The sequence below is a fragment of the Rattus rattus genome, chromosome 1, assembly GCF_011064425.1.
Source record: "Rattus rattus isolate New Zealand chromosome 1, Rrattus_CSIRO_v1, whole genome shotgun sequence".
NCBI classification, from domain to species: Eukaryota; Metazoa; Chordata; class Mammalia; order Rodentia; family Muridae; genus Rattus; species Rattus rattus.
In genome coordinates this window covers 240890828-240917961 of record NC_046154.1, presented here as the reverse complement: position 1 = coordinate 240917961, position 27134 = coordinate 240890828, and the positions used below count along the sequence as shown (strand labels likewise).

Sequence of the window (27134 nt, the reverse complement as noted above, 5' to 3'; positions counted from 1 at the left end):
ATCTTCCAAGAGCCATAGAGCCTTGATTGCTAGAATGAAGTGGGGTTAAAAGGCTCACTCTCCGGAGATAGTTACTCTCCTATTCATCTCATTTTTCAGAAGTGGAAACTGAGGATAAAGGGCACACAGAAAATAGCTTTTATGTCAAGACTGGAGGGAGGTGACAAGCCACTATAGTCCTTCCGCCTGGACCTGGAGGGGGAAGCATTCCACAGAGAAAGTGGCGGGGGAGGCAGAGATGGGCAGAGCCAGTGTTAATTAACTTAGCTCTGTTCTGCCCTTTTCTTATTGTTCCTAGAAGCAATTAGTCACTTGTACCTTCTCTCCACCTCTCGCCACTATAGAAAACTGTCACGGATTAAATCAAATTGCTCGGTTATTTCCTCTGGGAGACCCTGGCTCTCCTCCTTCTGGGGATTGCCACTCTTCTCAAAGAAAAAGCTTGGAAGTAGTGACTTAACTCCTTCCTGGAGGCTCTGTGAAGTGGTGTGATGCTATGGGCTGTGGAGATGTCAGGAAAATGGTGGTTTGAGGGAGATCTTCAGCCCTCTTGTCAGGAGAAGGCAAGAGAGGATAACACTTCAGAACCAGGAAAGTGAGGTAAGAGCTAAGCCCCAGGCCTAGGATCAGGCTGCTCACCCTGTGTTCCTCAGTTTGTGATTTTGGGTTTGTCTCTGTGTGCATTGTAGTCTTCCTATGTGGAGAAAAATGTTTGTTTCCAGCTTGGCATCCTTCCTCCCTTCCTGCATCCTTCAAGACCTGGGAGGGAACTGGGAAGAGTTTGAATGCCAGGCACCTGTACTGTCTCTGGTCAGTAGGTGCTGTCTTTCTGAAACCCTTGGCTCAGGGTCAGGTATGGGTTAGAAGCTTAGCACTGTCCACTGTGCTGGCAGGGGAGAGGTTAAGTCATTACCTATTCCAAATTTAAAGATTTTTTTTTTTTTAGAGTACAACTGTGCACTCACTATCCATTGAGAAATCTTTTTTCCTCAAAGAGAAAGGAAATTTATGACATTGTAATATGTTGGAAATTTCACTGTTTTCACTTTGTCTTGTGGTATATACATTCTTTACCAAGTGGGTGAAATAAGGGTGTAACAAAAATCACATATATCCCTAATTTCAATTAGCAAGTGAAATATAAGTGAATAATGACATATATATATATATATATATATATATATATATATATATATAAACTGTTAGGTCCATTTTTGTTTTTGGGGCGTATGTGATTTCAAGGCTGACCCCAGGCATTGGACCCTATCATTCTCCTTGCTTCCTAAAAGATGAGGAGTTCTAACTCCTGTCTCCCCTTCTTGAAAATTAGGATAGAGAGCAGACCTTCCTCTACCTCCTCTTAGAGGCCTTGCTCTCAGAGCATGGCTCTTTCGAGAATGTTTACACATAGGACTTGAAATTTTAAGCTTAACAGTAGCACAAAAGCCACATGTACTCAGTAGAGGTTGTACTTTGACTTTTGAATTCTGATTTTTTTCCTAGGCTCATATCTGTGGTTCAGTCTTCTCTCTTAATGATGGACAGCAGGATAGAGCTAAGATCCCCATCAGATTCTGTACAGGGCGCTGTGTTGCTGAACTTTTATGGTCTAGGTTTGGTATAAAATATAATTTTGACTTATGGTATTCTCAGCATATGAAGGGCATTTGAGGAGCTGGCCCCGTGGCTGGAGACTGGCTGCACACACAGAATATAGATATGTGATCTGAAGCCAGAGTCTCAAACTCATGTGACCTTGACCCAAGTTGTACACTCAGAACAGGTAGAATGTTTCTGTTTGGTGTATGTGTTTCCTCTCAGCCTAGAGATTGGCCAGTTTTTTTCTCCTTTTCCTGGAAATGGGAAACTCTGTCTAGACTTATGGCCATGTTCTCTGTGCTTCTGTCATCTTGGAAGACACAGCATCTGTAAGACTTTCTTCTCTCTTAAAAATACTTGTCCAAAGTCCCTGGATTTGAATGTTTGTCAGCATGATGATGTCCAGCCAGGCCATGAACTATGTTTCACCTGTTTTAACTCAGTTTTGTGGCAAATACCCAATAGATGTCCAACCCCACCCCCCACCCCAGAGCAGGCAAGAAAACATTAACAGTTTGTCAGGGGATATCAGTTCATAAAAAAGAGCTACAGCATAGTAGTCTGTGTGGGACTCCTGGAAAGCCCATCATGAGGCAAATGAGACAGCCTGTCCTTTACCTGTATGTGGCTTGGGACAAGTCATTTCCTATTTGGGGTTTGTTTTCTTACGGACACAAGGGTTTGCCATCATAAAGGCTAGTGTTGAGGTGACTCTGTTTGGCAGCCTGGAAAGCATACTCCAAAGAAGTCATGAAGTTTCAGTGATGAATCTGGCTTTGCAAGCCTTTGTTAACATGGGCATGAAAATTCAAACAGACAAGAAAGAATCAAAGAAAAATGCCCTAGCATGTTCTGGCCCTGCCCCTGCACCTTCAGACTGTGAAGCCTTTTACCTTCTAAATGTGTTGTGTCCTGAATTCCTGGACCATGAGAACTGTTGGCAGGGGTCTGTGAGCACAGCTTCTTTGGGGCTACTTATGATACTACTCAACTTCTCCAGCACCCCCTTCTCTGCTCAGCAGTGGTGTGGAGGAATGGAAACTTTTGCCACCAACAGCACTTGCTAGCAACTTCCTTCTCTGTGGTTTTTCTCTGTCATCCCCTTGATAAAAGAATTTGAGCTGTGCCTCTGTCACCAACACTCATGAATTGCATCTTGACATAAAAAACAGCCCCCTTTCAAGAAGCAGGCTGCCTGAGAAATGATGCACCATGCGCTCTGAACTAGGTCACTCTCCACTCAGGGAGCTGTGGGTGCGCTTCACTCTGCGTGTGTGTCTCTTTTACTGCAGGCTTCCAGTACCTTCCACATCTCGAGGAGAGAAAGAGATGGGGAACAGCATGAAATCCACACCTGCACCTTTGGAGAGACCACTATCCAACACTGAGGGTAAGTCTGACTTCTCTGGAGAGATATTTAACTCAGTCCTATAATAGCCCACAGGAAAGGATCATGATTGATGGTGGTACTTGTTAAATCTGGGCAGTGGGTACTGCTGTGACATTGTACAATTCCCTTACTTTGTGCTTCAACTATTTAATAATGAACATTAGGAAGGGTTAGAGGCTTGGTGATGGGAAAGTGTTGTCAGTTTGAGAGGGAACTCTTAAAACTCGTAAGCTCCTTTGACAGAGTGCATATGGAGTTTGAGACAATGTTAAGCTTAGAACCTCAAGTCCTGTGTGCATACACTCTTGAAAGAGCCATGATCTAAGAGCAAGGCCTCTGAGAGGAGGCAGAGGGAGGTCGGCATTCCTCAGCTCATGACTTTGGGTTTGTCTCTCTGCGTACTCTGTAGTTTTCCTACATGAAAAAAAGTAGGCTTCTAACTTTCCTTCCTTCTCCCTTTCTCCTCCTCTCTTCATTCACCTCTTCCTCTATCCCCTCTTCTCTCTCTCTCTCTCTCTCTCTCTCTCTCTCTCTCTCTCTGAATTTTAGGAATCACTTTGGGCCAGAGGGGCCTGTATGCTTGAGGAAGTCTAATGAAAACACTGACCTCCAAAGACTTGCCCATTAGCTTTTACTTTTTAAATGCTAATTGACATAAAGTAGTCTTTTTCTTTTTCCATTGTGTGGGCCGGAGGTCACACCTAAGAAGGAGGTTCAGGGGTCTCCCATCTGACTGCTGGGTTAGGAGAATTCCCCAGGCTTGTACCAGGGTATACTCCAGATAGTCACACAATTGCCCCACCCTGAAAAGCTTCCTCTCTTGTCAGGCCTGACTTGATTTCATCTTTCTTCCCATACCTATATGAGTATGGGAGGAGGTGCCAAGCCACTGCTAGTCTAATTTACTTCCATCTGGCATTGCATGAATTGCTAGGCTTCAGGTCAGCTTGCAGCTATAGCTTCCTCTGATGGCCTGGGGGACAAAAGGCTCAGGGCAAGGGGTTCTGCCCTAGGGTTCTCAAGACAAAAGAAGTCTTTTGGCCTTCAGGAACTCCTTCTTCAGCATGCCAGGACAGTGAAGCCCTGAGCATGTGTGTTCATCAGTGTGATTCCTAGGAACTAGTGTCATAAAGACATCGTCAATTTTTTTGGGAAAGTATACATTTCAGAGGAACAGAATGCCATAGACTCTCAAGTCCTTTAGAAGCTGTGTGATCTTGGGTTAGTACCCCAGTCTTCCATGGCTATCCTCAGGGACTTAGCTTTGATCTTTTGCCACCACAGTAGAGCAAAGAGCAGTGACCTAGTTGGAGGGTGGGAGTACTTTAAGATTCACTTGAGGTCAGCTACCTAAGTAGATTACAGGGCCATCCCTTAATGTGTTAGCCTCCCTCAAGTGTGAGCCTCCCTCAAGTGTAAATGCAGTGGAACTGGCAACCCCAGGAACTTTCTTACAGAATTACAAATAGTAAATTTCCAAGTCCATGCAAACTTCAGACAACTCTCTTCAGGGAGAGCCACATGCATACAGCGCAGAATTAATTAAAACCGGGGGCCTCCCAGGATGTTGGGGAAACACATATTTCCACCCAATAAAGACAACCTAGTTACTCTGCTGTAATCCCCTCCCCCACCCCTACCGATTGGTTTCTTCCTTCTGAATCACTGTGACCTACAGAGTGACACCTCATATCAGACCATGCAAACCAGCTGTGCTCAGAACCCATCCCACTGTGCCCGGGTAGAAATCACACCCACTCCATAAGCACGTACACAGCTGATACCAATTAAAAACAGAGCTGAGCAAGGTACAGAGAGGCAGGAAATGGGTAAATCTCAAGACCCAGCAGAGCTGTGATGGTGGGTGGAGGGTGGATAACAGCAAGCTGTATTTTCAACCAGGCTCTGGAAGGTCTTAAGTCCCTAAAGCTGGCATATCCCAGGCCAGTGCTAGTTCTGCCTCCACATCTAACACAATCAAGAGCTGACTGGCCAGGTCAACACGGTGTCTCTTAGTTCTCATTTTTATAACAGTAGTAACTGTAGTGTGGCTTGGTGTCTGAGATATGCCTGCCACGCATGGTTCTAAGAGCTTTATGCATATGACATGAGCCATCAGATATACATAAGTATCTCACATAAGAATAGCAGTTCATGCGAAAATCCCTTTAAAGCAACTCCTAATGTTTATAATAGCCCAACAACATTAGCACCATCTCTTTAATTTGCAGTGGAGGAAACTGAGGCCAGGAAGGTCAAGTGAATCTCCTAACACCATCCAGCTTGTCAGGGATATGTGAGGATAAAACAAGCAGATTAACTGAGCATAGTGTTCAGTGTCCCTCCATTTTTTAAAACTCCATCATATTCCAGGGTAACCTATGCTCTAAAAGAGGATGTGCCTGGAGTGAGGAATTATGCCCAGTCATCAGATCCAATGATACAGACACTCTTGGGCTATTGTGAGATCTCATAAATGAAGCACCCGTAAGGTCTTGACCTAGGTGCTCACTTCTAGATCACTAACCCTCTTCTGGAGCATGGGATAGCTTTAGACAGAAGGAGATCTGGTTTCTGAGTCTCTTTACCCTTAATTAATATAAAATACAAGTAAGTACCCTATCAAATCCCTACCTGTAGATGATAGGACCCACAGACCTGGCTTACATGCATCAGCAGAGCTAGGTAGGCCTTCTGCCAAGCAGCCCTGCAGCTCTATCTAATTGGCTATGTTCACAGGTGCTGCTTACTGACAAAGTTACTGAAAGTCAGGCCTAATGGCGACCTTTCAGGAGCCAATGGGTTTGGATATGACTCAAACAGTATGAAAGCAGAAGCTGAAACAACACAGCCATTCAGCCCTGTACCCACTAGCCACAGGGTTTGCCGGCACCACCTCTTGTGGATCCAGTCTTTATCTATGGAGGATGGAGTGTCAATTGAGAAGAGCCTAGACACAAGGTGCAAAGAGAGCTATGTGAAGTGACCATGGACCCATAGTCTCATGCTGTCCCCTGGACATGTCATTAACTCTCCAGCTATGCCATCCTATCCCCCACATAAGAACAGGTGACCTACAGGGCTGCGAAAAATATGAGGAGAGATGGGTACAGTTTTTGCTACAGCCACCAATGAGGCTACTGAGCAGGTGCTAGCATTAGAAAAGAAACGGTTGTGACATGCTAAAGAATAAACAGACCACAAAGGCCTGTTCTTTATGAGCTAGGTGACATGTGACCAGTATCCTGTCTGGGCTCCTTTCTACTCACGTTCCTTTCCTTACATGATACATTCGTATATTCTGTTCCCCACTCCTACTCATTCCCCAGCTATCAGCAAGTATTTGGATACTTGTCTCCTCTCACCAAGTGGAGTTTTTATTTAGATGAGCCAGAGGTGGTAAGATACCCTCACATTGGCACTCCTGTGTATCAGTAATACCGAGATGATCCAGCTGGAGCTGGTCTTGATTGCAAAAGAGTATGCATATCCTGTGTGGGAATGATCGTGTGAGTCATGAAGGCCACATAGTCCACCACAAGGCAGATTTTGATATGTCCTGTTTTAATATGGGAACAAGCCAAGCTCTAGTTAGTTAAAAGAAGCCTTCCTTCAAATACAAAGCTCTAAAGTGGTGGCATATGGATCACTCAGCTGATTTCAAAGGCTCTGGGTTCCTCGTGGCCAGCACATATTTATTCTGTGAATCTGTATGTCCCTCCTTCCTTATCCCCTTTCCTAGTTCGTTCATTACTTCGTAGGATCCAAATGTTCATTTTTCTGAAAAAGGAAGCAAAATCCACTTTGTGTACAAGGTAAAGTCCTAATGGATTTGTACCATCCTCTCATTTAGCTTCCTGATTTCACATGCTACATGTGTAAGTCTGCCTAATCTGGTAGCTTAAATGGATGTCAAAATGTCTGCAGCAGTTTGTCAAAAAAATTTAGTCCTTTTTTAAATAAATGAAAAAACACAGCCAACTTTCAGTAATAACATGGCTCTGAGAAGCCTTGGAGATGTCTTTGAGGAGAAAACATATATCTCATCCCAGACATTTGTTTCCCTGTAGGGATCAGAGTTCAGGGAAGACAGTGGGACCCTGAAACCAAATCTGCTCACTATGGCCACGCTGGTGTTCCCTGGAGGTTTAAGCCAGGCTGTGTGTCTTCTATCGATTTATCCTTTGGTGTTCTGTCTCTAGTAATGAGGAGGAGCACACCGAATGTCCCTGCAATCCTTAGGCAGAAAACCAAGTACAAGGCTGTGCTGGTGATAGTTCACTGTCATAATTGTGAAAACTTTGTCGTTAAGAAAACTCCAGGATGGGTTTGCTCCCCAGCTCCAAAAAAGAAAAAAGAAAAAAAAAAAAAGAAAGAAAACTCCAGGAGAAACTGCTTCTGCAACTGTGAATCTGTAACCCCCAGGATCCCTCTTTTTTCACTGGAATGCATGCATTCACAATGGGCTTCTGTGTTTTCTTTATTTCAGTTTCCTTTTGTTTTTGACACTATAAAAGGTGGCTTTGTAATGTTTCACAGTTTTAACCTTGAGTATACAGTGTGACCACATCAAGCCACAAGCACTGTGATGGACACGGGCTCTATTTAAAGGGGCTATTCTTATAGATAACATATTTTAGGAATCATTTTAACCCTCTTTTCATAAGAGTATATACCAATAAGTTTTTCTCTGCTTGGAATTCTCTAGGGACAGCACAGAGAACCCTAACATAGACTCTGTTTGATGTTTTCCACTCACATGCCTGAAGTGTCTGGCAAGCTCCAGACTGGCCCAGGGCTGCCTGACTCTGAATACCCCTGTGTTCAGTCCTCTAGGAGCTCTTAGCCAGAAACGGGCACTTCCTCTGACAGTCATATAGATGTGCCAGGGCAACTTTGAGACACTGCTTCAGGTAGGGGCTAGCAGAGCACCAAGTCTCTTCCAGAGGCTGGAGTTGCTGAGGATGGAAGCAGTGAGGAGAGAACCAGTGTGACTGGGCAGAGGGACAGCACCTGCTGAGGCCTTAGGTCTGGAAAAGGCCTGTCACTCTCAGCTGGCAGCTTAGGGAGTAAACATTTTATAATTGGATACATCAGGCCAGAAAAAAAATGTGTTTCTATCTCAAGAGCATCACCTGCCCATCATGGTTACAGAACAGGAAATTCTTGGTGGGGGTGGGCATGAAAGGTGTCATACCCTTGGGCATCCAGACTCTGAATGATGCCCCAGCAGCTGTGAAGATTTTCAAGGAAGGTTTATCCAGGGCTCCTTGATGGCCTGGTCTTCCCCATTGACCTGTACCTACTGTGCACTGGTATTTCGTTTACTTATAGGCAACCTCCAAGATTGCTTAAGGTTCATGCCCAGAGGCTGGCTCTGTACCTTATTAGAATTCAGAACTTCTTTCTTCAAACCTAATTCAACTGGAATGCTGCTTCTAATTAGTGGGGTAATACCTGGGCCACAAAGAGAAGAACTTCTTTTTAAAATTTTCATTAAGGCAGAGTGTTAGAATCACCCATAGCCAGCAGTCTCACTCAGCTAACAAGAAAGGTTTTTCCTGTCTGACCCAGCTGTTTCTTGGGAACCCTTATTCCTTTCCAATGACTCATTAGGACACTTACTTTTTGTTCCCCCTTGTAAACATTTACATCATTAATTGCCCATGACTCAGTTTCCCCAAATGAACAATACATTTGCATGTACTGTTCCATTGTGATAACTGATTTCTGCTTCATTCACCAATCTTCACTTAGCCGACTGCACTTAGCCAACTCCTGGAAGCTCTGTTCAGATTGCTTAATCAATCTCACATTTAATCAATCTCTCTCTCTCTCTCTCTCTCTCTCTCTCTCTCTCTCTCTCTGGGTGAGTCTGCACAAAAGATTTAACAGTTGGCCTGTAGGACTTTTAGACTGTGAGAGGTCAGAGCTGGAGTATCAGTACAGGTCGGTACATCACAGAAAGGGGCTTACTAGGCACCCAGCCTGCACAGCTAAGTACCAGGGTTCTACTGAACTTTCTGAAGCCAGGGCATAACAATGTCTCGTATGATTCTAGGACTTAGAATGTAGCCTTCTGTCAAGGAGGAAGAGGTGGGCTTAGTCACTACTGCTGGGGTCAGGGTTGGGCCTCAGTGAAGATTCACTAAATGAATACATATAAGATGTAATCCGGAAGTAAGGGTTCTGATGCCCAGCCAGTCAGTAGAGTGCTAACTAACTTTGCTGCTTTGTAAGTGTGTAGCTTCCCTCAGTGTACCCCAATACTAACCTGCATCAACACACATGGGTTATGGAAAATCACTAAGGATGGAAGCAAACGTTGCTAGGCATCAGGAAGGAGATTTGCATCTTATCATTGCATCTCTGTAGCCAACTGGGCTCACATGAACCAAAGAGCACACTTCCCTGTGCAAGTGGCATTAAAAATCTCATTCATACATACATGAGCTCATATTAGAAGGAGGCAGAATGTAGGTCATGTAGAATCTCAGATGCCAAGCGAAGGGATTTCAATTTTAACGTACCTACAATAGGAAGTACTCACAATCACAACCACACTAAAATCCCTGTTGATTGGAGGCATGACATAGTGCTCATCCACTCCAAGGAAGAAGGGTGTGTGTATGTATGTGTATCTGTGTGTCTGTGTGTCTGTGTGTATGTTGTTATTGTTGTCATCATTGTTGTTGTTGTTTTGTCTCTTTAAACACAGAGCCTGGGGATCCCTGGAGGATCCTCACAATTGATTAGCCTGACAGTTTTCCCCAAGTACCATAGATGTGGGATACACGGGGCCTAAGGATGGCACCTGAAAAAAGAGTACTAAGAATTTTTTAATTAGAGTTATACATGTGTATGATATGTTTTGATTAGATTTACTTTTTTTTACACTTCATGTTGGATATCTTTTTAACTAGTCCTTTTGTCTGTCTGTCTGTCTGTCCTATCCACTATCCTTCTCTCCATCCATCCATCCATCCATCTAGCTATCTGATTATTGTGGCTCACTTAGCTTAAGTGGGATTACTTGTCTGTACATGAATGGGAAGAAATATGTATACAAGTTTATGCAACTTCACTGGCCACACCATTGAGAGGAATGAGGGTGTCCACTCATTAACTGTCAGTAGCACTGCAAGCCATGTGAATGCCTCTAAGAAAGAGTCTTTTCATAGCCTTCTGGTATAAGGCTCTTTCATCTAGCACCCCATTTTCAAGATGGAAATACTGAGGCTTTAGACACTGGGCAAACCTAGAAATAAAGCCATAAGGTGTGACTCTAGTATTTAGATCTCAGAACCTCCCACCCCCATTTTTTTCACATACGCACACTGGAACCAAGGTAGGGTTATGGTCAAAGCATGTTCTGTGGCCACAAGGCCTGTCTGAAGGCTGTCTTCATGGGGAAGAGGTCTGGAACACTGGGGAAGTGAAAGTAGAGTTTTACACACACAAGCTAGGAGGCTCCAGAGCAATAGCTCTTACCCTTCCTAAAACTGCAACCCCTTAATACAGTTCCTCAGGTTGTAGGAACCTGCACCCATAAAATTATTTTGTTGTTACTTCGTAACTGTAATTTTGCTACTGCTGTGAATCATAATGTAAGTATCTGACATGCAGGATATCTGATCTGTGCCAAGACTCACAGGTTGAGAACCACTATTTTAGAGGGAAACCCCAACAGCTTTGTTTCTCTCTATTCCCTATTGCTTCCTGTATCTTGTCAGTAAAAGCTTCCTTTTTGCTTCCTAGGACTTGAAAGTGACTTTCTGGCTGTGCTGAATGACTACCCGTCTCCTGACATCAGCCCCCCAATATTCCGGAGGGGAGAGAAACTGCGTGTGATTTCTGAGTGAGTGAGCCTCTCAAAACATGCATGATCCCCTAAACATGACTAATCCATCAGATTCCCAGATGCAGTCAGTTGTCCAGTTCTACACAGGTGCTGGTTCTGTGAGGTGAGAAATTTGGCCCCTGCTGTCACCTGTCCTCCCAGGACCTTACAGCCACCAGTGGCATCCTCTGAATATGCAGGGTGATGTTATTCACTAGGGCATGCTGGGAAGGAGGAGCAGAATCCAAAAGCACTGTAAGTGATAACAGCAGTGCCTGCTTTCCAGCCATTGTCTTTAAGTATGGTTTTGAACTGCCTACAGCATAAGCTGTGAGCTCTGTGTCCTTTGATTTAGAGTCTCATTGATGTAGACAAGCAAACGGATGTTTGGTTATACTTGAGGGAATAAAACAGCACAGGAAGCTTTTGTTTTTGAAATTCTTCAATCGTGCATATCAGTTGAGGAACTGAGCTGTTGGGCCCCCAGGGGTAGCAATGTCAGCATGTGAACAGGTTCCCTGATGAACACATAACTTATGATGAAGGATGTCTGCTGGGTATACAGGTTTTAAAAACTAAATTTTGGGGTTGGGGAGATAGTTATATTGGTAGAAAGCTTGCTGTGTAAGCATGGGGACCTGAAGTCAACCCTCAGAACACCCCCGCCAAAAGTTGGGCATGGTAGCACACACCTATAATCTCAGTATTGAGAAGAAAGACAAGCCTGCCTGCTGGCCAGACAGCCTAGCCTGCTTAGCAACTTGCAAGCTAGTGAGAGGTGCTGTCACTAAAATAAAGTTGGGGTCAGTGTCATGGCTCAGCATGTAAAGCTGCTAGGGGCACAAGCCTGGTGACCCAAGTCTGATCCCTAGACCCATGTAAAGATGAAAGGAGAGGAGTGACTAACGACACAGTGTTGTCCTTTCACTTTTTATGCATACTGTGCTAAGCACTTGCCCCATCCCAACATTATTCATACACACACACACACACACACACACACACACACACATACACACACACACACACACACACACACACACACACACACACACACACACACACACACACACACACACACACACACACACACACACACACACACACACACACACACACACACACACACACACACACACACACACACACACACACACAGGAACCCTAAATTTTCAATTGGAGAAATGCAGTTCTAAATGGTGATGACAGATCTTGAAAGAGGAGTGTCCCAAATGGCAGTGAGCTAGTTTGATGACTACATCTTTGGTTTTGCCATTGACACGTGTGTATTTCCCTTTCTGCTTCATCCTGACAGTGAAGGGGGCTGGTGGAAAGCCATTTCTCTCAGCACTGGCCGGGAAAGTTACATTCCAGGGATATGTGTGGCCAGAGTGTATCATGGGTGAGTATATATCTGAACAGTATGATTCAGCCATGATGGGTATGGGTGACTCAGGTGATAAAGACTGGAAAGAAAGGGACAGTTTTACCCCATCTCGGGGCTAAGCCTTCCCACTTTCTGGGACTTGATTCCCCAGCAGTAAAATGTAGCAAGTTGGACCTTCTTGCTCAGACATAGGACTCCTGTCATACTTCAGTGATCCAGGACTATGTCTAGAAAACACCCTGGTTCAGGGGCTAAAAGACAGTCTTTGTGGGTTCAAATCTTGCCTCTGTCACTTCCAGACAATGAGATTATGGACAAGCCTCTCAGCTCTGTGTATCCTCAGTTGTTCAGCCATCACAGTGTAGGATGATGGGGTTAATGGTACAGACTAGCACTGCTGAAGTGGAGGTCCCAGAAGAATGAGGTGGGTGCTGGGCAGTACAAGGAATACACTTCTCTCAGTCTTGGCTGTGCTCCCTCGATAAAGGCAGCCACTGGCAGAGGAGCTGCCAGCACTAAGCTCCTTATTCTTGCAGCCAGGCAAGGGACTCATGGCCTCCAGGGAGGTTCAGTGAGCATTGGGTAATGCCAAACTAACACTCAGGCTTCCCTTCTACAATGAAGGTGCCTTAGCTATATGACTTAGCCTTGCCAGGATGCAGGCTCCTCCTCTGTCAAGATACCAAGGAAAAACCACAGCTAGGTCATGCATAGCAGAGAGGAAGCATAGAGCAAAACAACTGTCACTGTTCAAGTGGTAAAGAACCTGACAGACTCCACAAGCTCCTACTGGGAAAGTGACATTTGAGCTCTTGATTTCACTATTGATAATCTTAATCACTTGTGCTCACAATGTCGAAGGTGAACAGGGGTGGTTGCTATGGGAGTCATGTGCAGTGAGATTGGAGTTAAACATTGCTTAAAACCAGTGACTTGCTCATTCCTCAACTACTCACACCATGTTCCTTCAAATGAAGGCATAGAGCAGTTGTAGGAGCTGAGGTGGTGGGAAGCCAGATGACTAACATAACCTTGGCCCTATCGTCCATCAAATAGATGTAGTGCACTTCCCAAGACACAAAAATGGAAAGCAGAAAGCACACTAGAATGTCTAATTATGCATATCCCCTCAGAATGCACAATTTTACTCTCTCAACTGATGATAACGTGGAACAATTACCCAATCAGTCTGGTCCTCAGGGCCCTCTTTTGGGCCCAAGGGGAAGTTTTACCTGTTTAGGAAATCTAGGTGAAGATATGTCTTCACATGCTTACTGCACTAGCAATATAATAAGAAATTCATAGCTCTACATGGGTCTTGATACTGTTTTATTTTCACAGCTATGAATAGGGCTTTATGAAGGGCTTGGGTGTATAAATATTTGCCATATACATTAAAACTAATACACTGTGTGTTTTGATGTACTTGGGAAGAGCTGGATAATTTGTAAGGAGGGCATATCGTGGCTCTAACAAGGGAAGTGATCACGGTGCTGAACCGGGAAGTGGAAGCACTGCTGCACCTGTGGTGTGCTGGATCCCGGGGCTCAGGAGGGCTCAGCCTGTGTGCTTTCACCTCAGCCTGTCTGTGCCTTTATAAATAATGCCGGGAACGAGACCAAAGTGTTTCTGTTCTCCACAGCCTGAGTTAGACCTGAGGAAGAACAGACAGTGTCCTTTCTCTAAACTACAGTACCTGTTAAATGAGGCATATACTGTCCACCTACTATCAACATTTTCCCCCTTGGCAGGAAGCAGGCAGAGCTCAATATGAAAAGGGATCAGAGGCCACTGAATTTGGAAACAAGTTACTTTGATGTAGAGTGTCCTACTATGAGTACCCTGTGAGTCCTGTTCTGTGAAAGTTGTCCTCCCAACTGTGTTGGCCCACTGTGTAGTGTAGCACTTGTCCATTCTCATTGTTATGTGAAAATAGTGAGAAACATACAAACATACATTGATGATTATGCTTAAACATGAAGAGCATCCTTATGAAAGAGTGCTACTTCCCCAGGAGCAGGACCATACTGCACCTTTCTCCTTCCCCATGTCCACTCTATCATTCCCAAACCTCCACCAAGTACATCCTCGATGCCCTACACACCATAAGGTAACACAACAGTGCAATGTTTGGAGTGTTGCCTTAGTAGAGTGTACAGAACAGCGCCACATAGTGTACCCACCTGATATCATAAGATCAGGCCCTGCTCTAGTCAGTGCCGAGAAACAGGGCAAGAAACCCCATATATAGTACATATTCTTAGTCATTCCTTATGAATCACTGCACACAAATGACTACTTAGAGCACTTTGTTTGAAAGACTGCAGAATGAGTGAGTGAATGAATGAGTGAATGAATGAATGAATGAATGAATGAAACAAACAACAATTGAATTCCCTTATCTGTGTAATTTTGGCAGCTTTCTGGTCACTGGCCTTTGACTTTGTGTTTACTTTAGAGTTAGCAAGTCTTGATTTCTTGTGGCCACTAAAGGCTTTCCTCTTTACTCTTAGCTGGCTGTTTGAAGGGCTGGGCAGGGACAAGGCTGAAGAACTGCTACAGCTGCCAGACACAAAGATTGGTAGCTTCATGATTCGAGAGAGTGAAACAAAGAAAGGTGAGCTTTTTTTTTCTTTTGGCTGTTGTTTAACATTTGGTGATACAGCCCATGTAGCTCTCAACTCCCTTGCTATGGATCTATTCCTCTTTCCCCACATGCATGTAAATAGATCCAGGCCTGTGGTCATCTCCCTGATGTCACACCCACCCTGAGACAGGAGGATAAGGATAGGGCAAGCCATAGTTCCATTAACTGAGAGTAGACATGATCACAGGCCTGGGCAGCATCTTGTCACATAGACTATGGCACTAGAACAGGCCTGGTCTGTGCTCACCAGCTCTGCTCCTGGGCTGACTGTTTACATCTCTGAACTCAGTTTGCTTATTAGTGAAGTCATAGTGAGACTGAAATGGTGTGCACATGGTATTCTTGTATTCTTGCTGTGCACAGGCCCTTGACAGCAGTTACTTCTGGGCTGGGGTAAAATAGGGCATCTCGGAACATAAGAACAAGCAGGTGCTTGTAAACTCACAGAGATCTTTATCATGATTTCCTGTGTCAGTAAAAAGAGAAACAACAAAGCTCTTGTCTCCCTCCAAGCCTGGGGGTAGTGGCAGCCTCTCTTACAGGCTGGATTCTTCAACTTGTCACAGTATTAGTCTGAGAAATTACTCACTACCTTGTCTATATGCTCCCAGGGTTTTAAGAAGCAGGACCCAGCCACGTCACACTACCCTCTCATGCCCAATACACTCCTTTTTTTCCAACCCAGGGTACCCACTGTAAAGAGCTACTTCATAGAAAATTTATAGGATGGAAATGGATAAGAATAACTTACAAATAGCCACCAGAAAAAGTCTCTTGTAGAGTATAGGAATAATTTATATATATATATATATACACATATGTATATATATCTATATCTATATATACTTTATATATACACATAATAAACATAACACACATATTAGACTATGGATAACTGAACTAGTTGTTTCTCTTTTTATTATTTATTGACATTTTAAATGTTTTTTAGGTTTCTTTTTTAGATTATCATGCAATTACATTATTTCTCTTTCCCTTTCTTCCCTCCAAACCCTCACATGCACCCCCAACTTGGTCTCTTTCAAATTTATGGTCTCTTTTCAGTAATTGTCATTATGTGTACTTGTATGTGTGTACAAACATATCCCTAAATACCTATGTGCAATTTGCTCCTACTGTGTGACAATATTTGTACGTATGCTTTGGGGGATGAGCACTGAGTATTAGACAGTCTTTGCAGGGGAAGACTATTTCTCCCACACCCAGCATCCTTCGGTTGCCTGTATTTCTTTGTCTAGGATTGAGGCCTTTGTAAATAGAGGAAACAGATTCAAGTTCTCAGCCTATTTCTCATTCACAAGACAGAAAACACGGTATCTATGAGTTTTCCTCAGAACCTATTAAGGACTGGAGGCACATAATACCAGGGATGTCACTCTACTCTGGGGAAGCAGGGATTGTAATATGTAACCATAGAGGTCCCAGAGCAACTTTTCTCTTTAAAGCCTGTATATCTATGAACAAACAGAGACAGAAGCCATACTTAGGTTCCAAGGATATCCACAAACAAACAGAAGAGTCAAAGCTTCCAAAGTTGACATGAACAAGGGGATAGAGGACCCAGAGCATCACAGCTCTTGCCCAAATCACCCCATCTTCAGTCCTGCACAGGGTAGAGCCAAGTAGAAGACCCCTCAATTGGCTTTGCACAGTTCTTATGATTTTTCTGCTTGCCAATTCAGACTTGTCTGCCACACTTCTAGTTCCTGCTAACGTGACAAGAAGTCACATAGTGAGTGATTCCAAAACTAGGACTAAAAAGCCTCTAGGGTAGTCAGGAAGCCGAGGCTGAGGCCTGTACCCAGGGATGCCATCTCCAGTGAGATGACTCTGGACACACATGACTGCAGGCTTCTGAGATTCCATGTCTGCCTCTCTACAATATTTTAGGACAGTCTTTCAGGCCTTTACTGACAGCACAGACCAAATGGGAGCAGTATCACCCCCTCTCACTGCATCCAGAGTGAGCCACTTCAGGAAAGCCAAAGGATGGATCAGGGGACAGAGGGACTCAAACATGATTTAAAACCAAGGGTATTACTTTCCACTTGGGGACACCAAGGCTACATGAGATGATGGTACCTGCCAGTGAATTCTTTTTCACTGATGATGCTGAAAGAGAAGTCATTCTTTCACAGATTTCTCCATGACTTAGAACACAACCACTTGTTTCTACGAAAATCTGGTTTAAATTGAGGAGCAGGGAGCATAAAGGGTGAAGAACAATGGGCTACCTTTCCTAGCACATGGTATGGTGACACTGGGGTACGCAGGCTGGAGGGACAGCAATTAAAAATGTCTCATCATGGGTTGGGGATTTGGCTCAGTGGTAGAGCACTTGCCTAGCAAGTGCAAGGCCCTGGGTTCGGTCCCCAGCTCCAAAAAAAAAAAAAAAAAGAAAAGAAAAAAAATGTCTCATTATGCATTTGGGAATGGTTCAAGGGCTACCAGCACTGTATCTTCTCTAAGCAAATGCACAGAATCTCAGAATTTACCTCAAAAAGGGTAAGCTTCCCTCTTGGCTGGCCAAGTCACATGTGAACTGACCTAAATGATGGGGCTAAAGCAACCTGTTAACCTTATGTGGAACCCTATGGCTACCCCCCTGATCCCTGCTGTCCCCTTTGCAGGTTTCTACTCGCTGTCAGTAAAGCACAGACAGGTGAAGCATTACCGCATCTTCCGCCTGCCCAACAACTGGTACTACATCTCACCAAGGCTCACCTTCCAGTGCCTGGAAGACCTGGTGACTCATTATTCTGGTAAGAGATAGTGAAGGTCAGTGGGGTGAGGACTGTGTGTTGCTGCATGGCAGTATTTGGTAAGTGGCACAGGTCACTGAGAAAAGCCATGGATTTTATCCTACCCTTGTTGTCATCTTCATATACTAGTTCACTTCCTCAGGCTAAATGGCCACCTGTGCATGTTTCCTGGATAGCAGAATGTCCTCTCAACATAAACAAAAACATACAAGGGTGCTTTGTGTTCACAACCACAGTTGTATACTATAGACGCTTTGCCACTCTTTAAGGTATTTGTGTAGGGACACTTTTCAACCTTAAAGGCCAATGTCTCCCCACTTTTATGAGGCAGTCAAAGCAGTAGAATGAGCAGCCATTTTCCTATCCCTAAAGTATGCTGCTGCCTTTCCCTCCCCATCACTCCAGTCAGTTAATGGTGGTCTTGTCTATGTTCGACAACAAGCTCCCAGAAGAGAAATATGTCTCCCAGGCTGACCAAGATGAGGAGAATCCCCAAGATGTTAGAGCATCACATAACTTGTGGGAATAAAGTGGTATTAGTAGGAGGTATTTTAGACTGAGGAGCCCCAAATACCAGCTTTCTTGTTAGAATTAAGGACAGGAGGGAATAGCAATTAACTAGGTTCCCAAAGATGGACTCTTGGGATGGGATATAGAAACCCTCCGTCTCTCAGGTCTGCTGGGTGGCCCTTGTGGAAAGGGGCTGTGTGACTCTTCCTGTCTCATTTTATTCCTGTGCAAAGAAGATGCTAATTGTTCTGATCTGTCAGGGGCACAGTGAGAATTTTGGGGGCGGGAATGTGGAAAGTGTTGAACTTTCTAGTCTTCTACTTGGCCATGAGCACCTACAGAATGGCAACTGCTTTCCGTCAACACCTTCTTCCTCAGCTCCACTGCCCAGTTGGAGAGAGGAAAAAAAATCACATTGTTTTACTAACTTCTCCCTACCCCTTCAAGATGCTTGATTTTGTACTGGGAACCCCACTTACAAACTTAGGATTTGGGGTCTTTAGCCAAAGAAGCAAGGGCCATTTCAAGAAGGCAGGAACCCTGAACCCATAGATGACACTTTTGACCTACAAGAAAACAGCAGATATTGAGCAATGGCTTCTGGGATAGGCAGATGTGTGCTCAAACTAGGTTGTGAGGGATATTGAGTAAGGCCTTGACCTCTTGCTCCCTAAAGGTGGTAGGTACAGCCTCTTTTGGGGCATTTCATGACTGCTGAACACAATAGTCCTTTTGCCATGCCTAGCATTCTGACAGGTGCAAAATAATTTCAAGTATCACTTCTTAATGCTAGTAGCTTGCTAAAAATGAAAGAGGAAGGGAGTCCTAGACTTCAACTGCCTATGTCTAAAGGTTGTTTGTGGTATTTAACTTTTAATAACAATCATACAAGGAGCTTACTGACCATAAATTTTGCATAGACAATAGCAAACATAAAGTTGATGCTACCCACTAGAGCTCTCATCCTCAGGAAACCACATACTGCTGGGCTAGGCATACCTACCTCCACCTGAGCTTCTGGACTACAGCAAGAACATTAAACTGGTGCAGCGTCTTAAGTGACATTAAGTTAGTTCCTTCCTGAAAGACACTTCTAACAATTGTATGGGTTGAAGGGCTACAACCAGAGGTTCAACTCCTGTCAAACTGGAGAGGGCCTGGGAACCCAAATGCTTTCTGTATCTTGTCTCAGATCTCACTGGGAAAATGGCATCAAGAACAGAGTTGCTGTGACCAGGGTAAATGAGATGGTATATAACAGCCAAAATGCAGGGCAGGTTTGTGTATGTTCAATCAAAGCCATGCACTGCTTTTGGCATGTTACTGGTTCCAAGTCAGTAGGGTAGGACTCTTGCTCCCATTTCCATGGTGTTTGGTCCATATCCTAAGTATAAAGCTACTAACTACACAAAGTTTAGATAGATCCCCCCAATGACATAAACTGGGCGAGGGGCTCAGCCTTTGGCTCATGATGACTGAGTGTAAACAATGTGTGTAGATCTAAAACCCAGCCCTCTCAGAATCCATCTTGCCATGTAGTAGAGCTGCAATGTCTCTAGGCTTTATGTCTGTGGTATGTCCTCCCTCGCTATCTGCGAATACATTGAACATCTAGCCCAACAAGTTAGTGTTTCAGGTGATTCTTCAGACAATTTCCTTTTATTATTGGGCAAGGACAGCCCAGAGATGCACAGATCAAATGAAAATGGCAGCCAGGGATGTAGATGCTATCTAAACATAGGTGGTCTGAAGCAAAGGCACCTGTGTCCTGACGGAGACATGCTGTATGTTTAGCATCTCGGGCCTCTGGGTCTCCCCAGGGCTGAGGACAGGGCTGAGACCTTTGACCTTAGTAAAGAGGCACTGACTCCTTAGACCTGAGGTGCCTGGGACAATAGCATCTGTGTTCTCATGATGCATGGGACAGAAGAGCTTGGAACTCATGGGAGTCATATCCTGCTGCTCTGGGAGAGATGAAGCCTTACAGACCAGTGGTGGTGGTGGAGAAACAGTGGGCATACCTCAATTTAATTTTGCTCCTACAGAGTGTGTAGGATCAGAGGTTTTCCTTAGGCTTATATCACCCACTTTCCCTGTCTTGCCTTTTGATTTTTGCTTTCTGCTCCCCCTTCCTGTGTCTTTTATATTGTTTCTGCTTTTTACCTGTCTCCTCCTTCATTCTATTCTCTCAACCTTTTCCTCCTTCTCTAACTTCTTTTTTCCTTGCTTTATTTGTATTCCTGCTGTGAACACTATGTATGCTTTGGAGGTGCCTGTGCTGCAGTCTATGGCTCCATTCTCTGGCCCATCCATGTACAGTTACATTAAAGTATACCCCGTATGAAGTCTCTGCTCTCAAATGGGTCTCTGTCTACTATTCTTTTCTGTTTTCTCTTTCCCTCCCTTTTGCAACTTGGGAGAGCAAGTCTCAGAGATGCCTGAGGTAACTCAGCGTCAGATCAAAGCTGTGACACAAACCCAAGTTTGATTAACTCTGATCCTTCATCTGTTTTCTGTCCACATAAATATAAGACTAAAGTTTATATCCTTCAGTACATAGCAACATTGGTGAACCCCTGTGGTACTTTACATCTTGGCCTCAGTTTTCCTATAACAACAACCAGGGGCCTGTACTGCTCTGGGTCTCTGTTTTGTTCCCCACACTGCCTATGTCATGCCTGGATGCCTGACTATTGTGTATTTCCATTCACAGAGGTGGCTGATGGTCTATGCTGTGTGCTTACCACACCCTGCCTGGCACAGAACACACCTGCTCCAACAGCTCAGCCATCACCTTGCACCAGTCCTGGTTCACCTGTCACCTTGCGCCAGAAGACCTTTGACTGGAAGAGGGTATCCAGGTGCGTGTGTGCGTGTATGCATGTGCGTGTACCTGTGTGTGTGCTCCTTATAAACACATACTAGCACCAGGTAGTAGGTGATCTTGGAACAAGAAAAGTTATGAGTAAGCACCTGGCACTACTGATACCTCTGTGGGCACCTGTGAATACAGCTTCGGTGTCACATAGCATATAGTATCTTTAGTTTTCAGGACCTTCCAACATTGCCAAAATTCATTTTCAATGGGAATACCACATTTTTATTTTTAACAGAACAACAGCCTGTTCTTTCTGATTATTAGAATTCGAGACAGTAACCCATAAATAAATCTAAAATAATTTTAATATTTAATCTATTTACAAAGCTTAAACATTTCACTCAAATCTTAAGGTAATTCATTCTCTGAGAAAGGAAAAAAATACTTCCACTAGTTTTTCTACTTATTTCATCAAGAGCTATTGAGTTTCCATGTGTGTGTATATGTGGGTTGTAATCAGTGGGTATCTTATTAATTGGTCATAGACCGAGGTACCCCATCAGTTAATTTAAAGCAAATCACAGATAAGAATTTCCTGAGACATGAATGAAACAGTCATTTTTTATAAACGCCATAAAGAAAGTTCATTAAGCTTTATTATAGAAAGCTTAGGCATCATGAAGAAACAGTGGCTTAAGAATTAAACAGCCTACAAATGTAAGAAATGAAATTAAAACCAGCTAGAGAAAACCTAACTTCCTCTCCCTCTTTCTCCCCTTCCTCTTCTGTTTCTTCCATCCTTTCACATTCTTTGTCCCCATTGCCTACTCTGTCGAAAACCCCTCTCTTTTTTCCACTTTCTCTGTATCTTTCAACACACAGTTTGCAGGAAGGTCCAGAGGGAGCAGAGAACCCATTCAGAGTGGACGAATCCCTTTTCAGCTATGGTCTTCGGGAAAGCATCGCATCCTACCTGTCCCTGACAGGGGATGACAGCAGCAACTTCGACCGGAAGAAGAAGAGTCTCTCCTTAATATACAGTGGGAGCAAACGCAAGAGTTCCCTTTTTTCAGCACCCCAATACTTTGAAGATTAATGCCCTGGCTGGTACACAAAAGACAAAGGCTTTGACTGCCACCTGAGGCTTTATGGAGGTCAGAGTTCCTCCTTGGTTACCTCAGGTCTTCCAGGAATCAAGGGAAATCACAAAGACTGCCTTTAAATACTGATCAGAGAAACTCCTCCCTGTTGTCTGAACAGTATTTCAGAGCTACATCATGTTTGAATCGTGATGAAATGGGGCAGTACTTCAAAGAACTGTACATGTATGAGTGTGTGTATGTAGAACAGAATACTTTTGCAGGAGGATTAGAAGACTGATTCCAGTTCCCAGTCCAAATGTCCCTTCTCTGAGACTCCATGGAGAGCATCTATCTGAGAAAGAACATGAGGAAGATGGCCTTCTTAGATCTCCAGAATGACCTCTACCTGGAGCAAAACTACCTTTATCGGTCCAATGAGACCTTTGGGGTGTGTCTCTTCTCTTTCTAAAGGACCAGTGACACTAAACAATATTCAGTGGGGCTTATAGCTCTGAGCCAAGTGGAATATTCAGCATTCAGGGGTACCAAAGCCATGTGAACAGGAGTAGATAGATGGCCATGCTAAGTCATAGGAGAGTATAGGGTAGTGAGGGACCAAACAGGAGAGCAAGAAGGCAGCTCTACTGCAAAAACTTATCAGACAGTTTTGACTCATCCAGTTGCCAAGGTTCTGTGTTCTAGAACCCCCATTGCTCATGCCTATCAGAAGATGCCTGGGTGAAATACTGTGCTGAGGTCAAATGGTAATAAATGAGGCTCGTCTAATGAATAGAATTCCTTAATGCTGGGATTCAATGGGGCAGAGAAATAAGCAGAACAACAAGATGTAACTGTGAATATGAAACAGGAGGAACCCTCACAGTTACAATGGGCTGAGGACAAGTGAGGGTTACTCAGGTGCTCTGTTCCCATGGATCGACAAGGAATACAAGGCTTGTTGGATCAAGTAGATTAGAATGTATAGTTGTTTGTTTGTTTGTTTGTTGTTTTGTTTTACTTTTTAAGGAAACTGGTTAGCTTTAGAGAATTAATTTATCCTATAATATTTTCCTGTAAGAAGGGCTGGCATCTGCATGAATAAGAATGCTCCTTTTTGGGAAAGGGGGGCTGGAGAAGCTGGATGCTGCCATATACGATTGTGAGAGAAAATCCACAGGGCACTCAGGAAAGAGAAGCCTCCATCCTGTCTTCCACCTATAGCGTGCTCGAATGGAAGACAGGATAGCCATGGTTCATTCCTCCCTGTTTATCACAACGATTCTTGGTAAGAGAAATATAGGTGGGGTTTGTCATCCATTGTGCGCATTCCATATACTTGGGCTCAGCTTGCGGATGACACAAGCATATGCCTTGACATGACATCATATATTGTCAGATCCAGTGGTTTTATACCTAGAGGTCTCCAAGTTCTTTCCAAAGGCTATTTCAAAGACACTGGTCAGTGTGTGAGAAACAAATGTTACACAAGGTCAGTGACTTCTTCTATGAGACCATGACCTCTGGCTTCTGATGTGTCTTTGTTTGCTATCTTCTGTGCTATTTTCTGTTGTGGTCAATGTGATTGAAATATTGAGTAGCACTTGGGGGTACTTCTAAGTCGGAAGCATTACACTTTGCCTAATCATGTATTTATTCCTGATTAAAGTAAAATTAATACTTATTTAAGCTTGGATGAATGACCTATGGGTTGAGAAGCATAAAAATGTCTCTCAGGGGCTTATAGCTGTTGGTTTTCAATGAAGATGTCAACTGGAAGGACACACACAAAGGTCACCAGGAGATACTCTTTTGACTCAGGGTCTCTATCTCACTTCCTGTGAGTAAAGACAGGAGGGATCAAGAGGGGAAATGGATTTCTTAAGATCACCATGATAACTATCTTTACATTATTTCTGGTATTTGAGCTACTCAGTCTCCTGAGAATTTCTTTCCACAAACATTATCTGGACACCTGTTCAACTTAACTGCAGAGGCTTGCGGCTGTGGAGGTCTCCAATGTCACAGAGCAGGATGCCCTTAACAAAAACACACTTTCTGAGGAAGAGAGGTGTGCAGAAAATATCAGCTTCTGTGCAACTGCGACTTTTTAGATGGATGCTGAGGCAGGAGCAAGAGACAGCTACACAAAGATTTAGGAAGCACAGTCCAGGCCACAGGTCAGCACACAGACCCTGTAGGCCCAGGCAAGTCTGTATCTTAAAGCCTCCAAAAGATCAAAGGGCTGCATGGCTGAGCCTGACGGTCTGCAGCAATTGAAGTATCATCCAGACATCCAGAGGGAAGACTCCACAAACCCTGAAAGGGTGGAGCTTACCTTGGCTATGGGAGGAAAGCAGCTCTGGGAAGGGTGTAAGTAGAGAGTAATAATGTTTGCCAAGTCTGGATGTGAGGTAGAAGGTGACTGTTGGAAATTCTAGCATCATATTAAGACTAAAGGTGCGTAGCCTAAACATAAAGAGAGTTCCAAAGAAAGGGTAGAGTCTGTCCAGTTCCAGGTCCACACTCTACATGGAAGGGAGGCTATGGAAGGTGTATCCCTGTCTGGAATAAAATTCTGTGGAGGAAGGCACAGGTGCATGTATGAGACATTTCCTATCGTGGGATTCAGGTGATACTGATTAATGTGGACATATTTTCAGGGAGAGAAATGAATACAAGGAAAATTTTTGCTACATGTTGAAGCAAAAGGAAATGTAAGATGAGAATTGATTACATAGTACTTCTTACAGAAATAGCAGACTAGGGAGAAGACAGACAGATTTGATACCTGAAAATGATACATTTTTTGTTTTATATTAAACAACCATATGCATTGTAGGCTACCTTGAAGGAGGATAAGAAAAAAATTCCATGAATCTAAATTCTTAAAGAGCTCTTGAGTAAAGAGTAACACTGTTCAGAAAAGAAAGAGCTTGGAGACATTTCAAAATGTCTGAGGTGTTGCTGAGAACATAGCAAGAGGAGATGTTATTGCTTCAAGTACAGTATGTTTCAGAAACAAAGACCGAGACACACTCCATCTTTGGTGGTTTCCAGTTTTCCAGACAAACTCAACTGTAGACTGGAGAGCTCAGAGAAGGTGACCCAATCCACAGGCACAGTAAAGCAAAGGGCAGGTGTCAGGAATTTACTTCTAAATATAGACATAATGTAATTTTACAGAAAAATTTAATAGGTAACATTTAATTGATGAGGTGAATATGCAAAGCCTTAGTCAACACAATCAAGAAAGACAGAGAATAAAAATGAGTCCAGTGAGTCTCAAGGGTGAGGACCATCAGCACAAGCATGGACCAACAGGGTCCTTCCTTTCTCTCATCCCTCTAATATCCTCACTCTCCCATTGCTCAAACTCAGCCCTACTGATGAGGATTAGTTCATGTTGGGGTGGTAGAGAAGCTTTTATAAGATACCAATGCCCTGAGTATAATACAGACACTGTCCTAGTTAAGGTTTCTACTGCTGTGAAGAGATAAAATGACCACAAGTCTTATAAATGGAAGAATTTAACTGGGGCTGGCTTACAGTTGAGAGGTTTGCTGTTTATCATCATAGTGGGAAGCAGAGCAGCATGCAGGCAGACATGGTGGTGGAGAGGAAATGATAATTCTACAACGAGACCCACGGGCAGCAGGAGAGAGAATGAGTCCGGGCTCACTTCTGAAACCTCAAAGCCAACTCTCAATGACACACTTTTTCCAAAAAGGCCATATCTACTCCCTCCTAATCCTTTGAAATACTGTCACTCTGTGTGAGCTTCTGTGGATATTTTCATTCAAACTATCATAGACACCGCCCTGAAAATGGAAGGTATTGGCTCTGTCCTCTGAGCTCCTTTGGTGCTGGGTCTCCATGTCACTCCATCTAAGACTTTGTTCCATCAGTGCAGAACTAAGTTCATGTACCCAGCAGGTGAGACATTCAAAACAATGCTCGAGGTAGGAACCTTTCTGAATCATCTTGTTCCTAAACACACGTATCAACCAACTGGAAAACACCACAGAAACTAATATACCACTCATACAGCAATCAAATTATGGCAGGCTAAGGATCTCAACTCATGATTACACAGACTTCCATGGAAAAACTACCTAAATCCCTGTGAAAAAAATCTAAGAACATTCAAATATTATATTCATAGTTCTGCTACTGCCTAATGCATGGACGAAGACTAGACATTATAATGTCTATCACGAAATGTCTATAATGTCTATACATCTATCACGAAAATCAATAGATTAAATTCTATGAAGTAACACTCAAATTCCCAGGAGAATTTAAAAAAAATCAATTAAGACATTCTAAAGATTGTACAGAGATATCTATGCTCAAGACTGGCCAGACCAATTTAGAATGAGATGAGCTAGAGAGCACTTGCACTGTGTGACAGGCATCAGTCACAGGCAACTCTATGAGACCGTGTCAGCATCCTCTCACCCTCCTGGAAGTTGGTTGTGGACTCCAAATCAGAGGCGATGCTAAATGCCAAGAGTTTAGTAAGATAATTAAAATCCTGAAAGAATGAGTGCATTTGGATATGGTAGAATGAGAATCACACTTGTTAGGAAATAACAATGTAAAATCAGGCAGGACGTTGAAGAGATGGCTAAGTGGTTAGGAGCAGTTTCTGTTCTCCGGAGAACCTGGGATCCATTTTGAGAGCTTATGCTCTGGCTCACAGTTATCATAACTCTAGTTCTAGGGGTTCTAATACCCTCTTCTGACCTCTGCAGGCAATGTGCATATAGACAAAATACCCAGACACTTAAAATAATATTTTTTAAAAAAATCAGGCTGAATGCCTCAAAGCTTATAACTATGTTATCTTGTTGCTAGTGGACACTGAGAAATTGGCAAAGCTTGGGGCCTTGAAAGAGATTTCCAGTGATCTAACATACACTATCCACTGAGGATAAATATGTCTACAGGGGTGTCGGATCTTTTGACAATGCTCCATGAAGTCATCTACAAAGGTGTTGGGCCACTTCCATAGCTGTCCTTGGACATATATAGCCTATAAGTTTGTGGTTTGGCACAGCAGGGCACTTTATAGGATTTGT

At 43.6% G+C, this 27134-nt stretch overlaps 2 protein-coding genes across 4 annotated transcripts in view; one reads left to right on the top strand and one right to left on the bottom strand.

The window, feature by feature from the left end:
- The window catches only part of Sla (Src like adaptor), a 50644-nt gene extending 26905 nt beyond the window's left edge, over positions 1-23739 (top strand). For 2 of the 3 annotated variants that reach the window (XM_032916290.1, XM_032916297.1), the window contains 7 exons: positions 2892-2989; positions 10748-10847; positions 12145-12231; positions 14730-14833; positions 17512-17643; positions 20867-21014; positions 21854-23739. In XM_032916290.1, coding sequence (XP_032772181.1) covers positions 2892-2989; positions 10748-10847; positions 12145-12231; positions 14730-14833; positions 17512-17643; positions 20867-21014; positions 21854-22067 — 883 coding nt within the window. In that variant the 3' untranslated portion in view covers positions 22068-23739. Of the gene's footprint in view, positions 1-2796; positions 2990-10747; positions 10848-12144; positions 12232-14729; positions 14834-17511; positions 17644-20866; positions 21015-21853 lie in introns of those variants that run through there. The other variant, XM_032916282.1, reaches the window with a different exon arrangement.
- Positions 1-27134, bottom strand: part of Tg (thyroglobulin) — a 180387-nt gene that overhangs the window by 45206 nt on the left and 108047 nt on the right.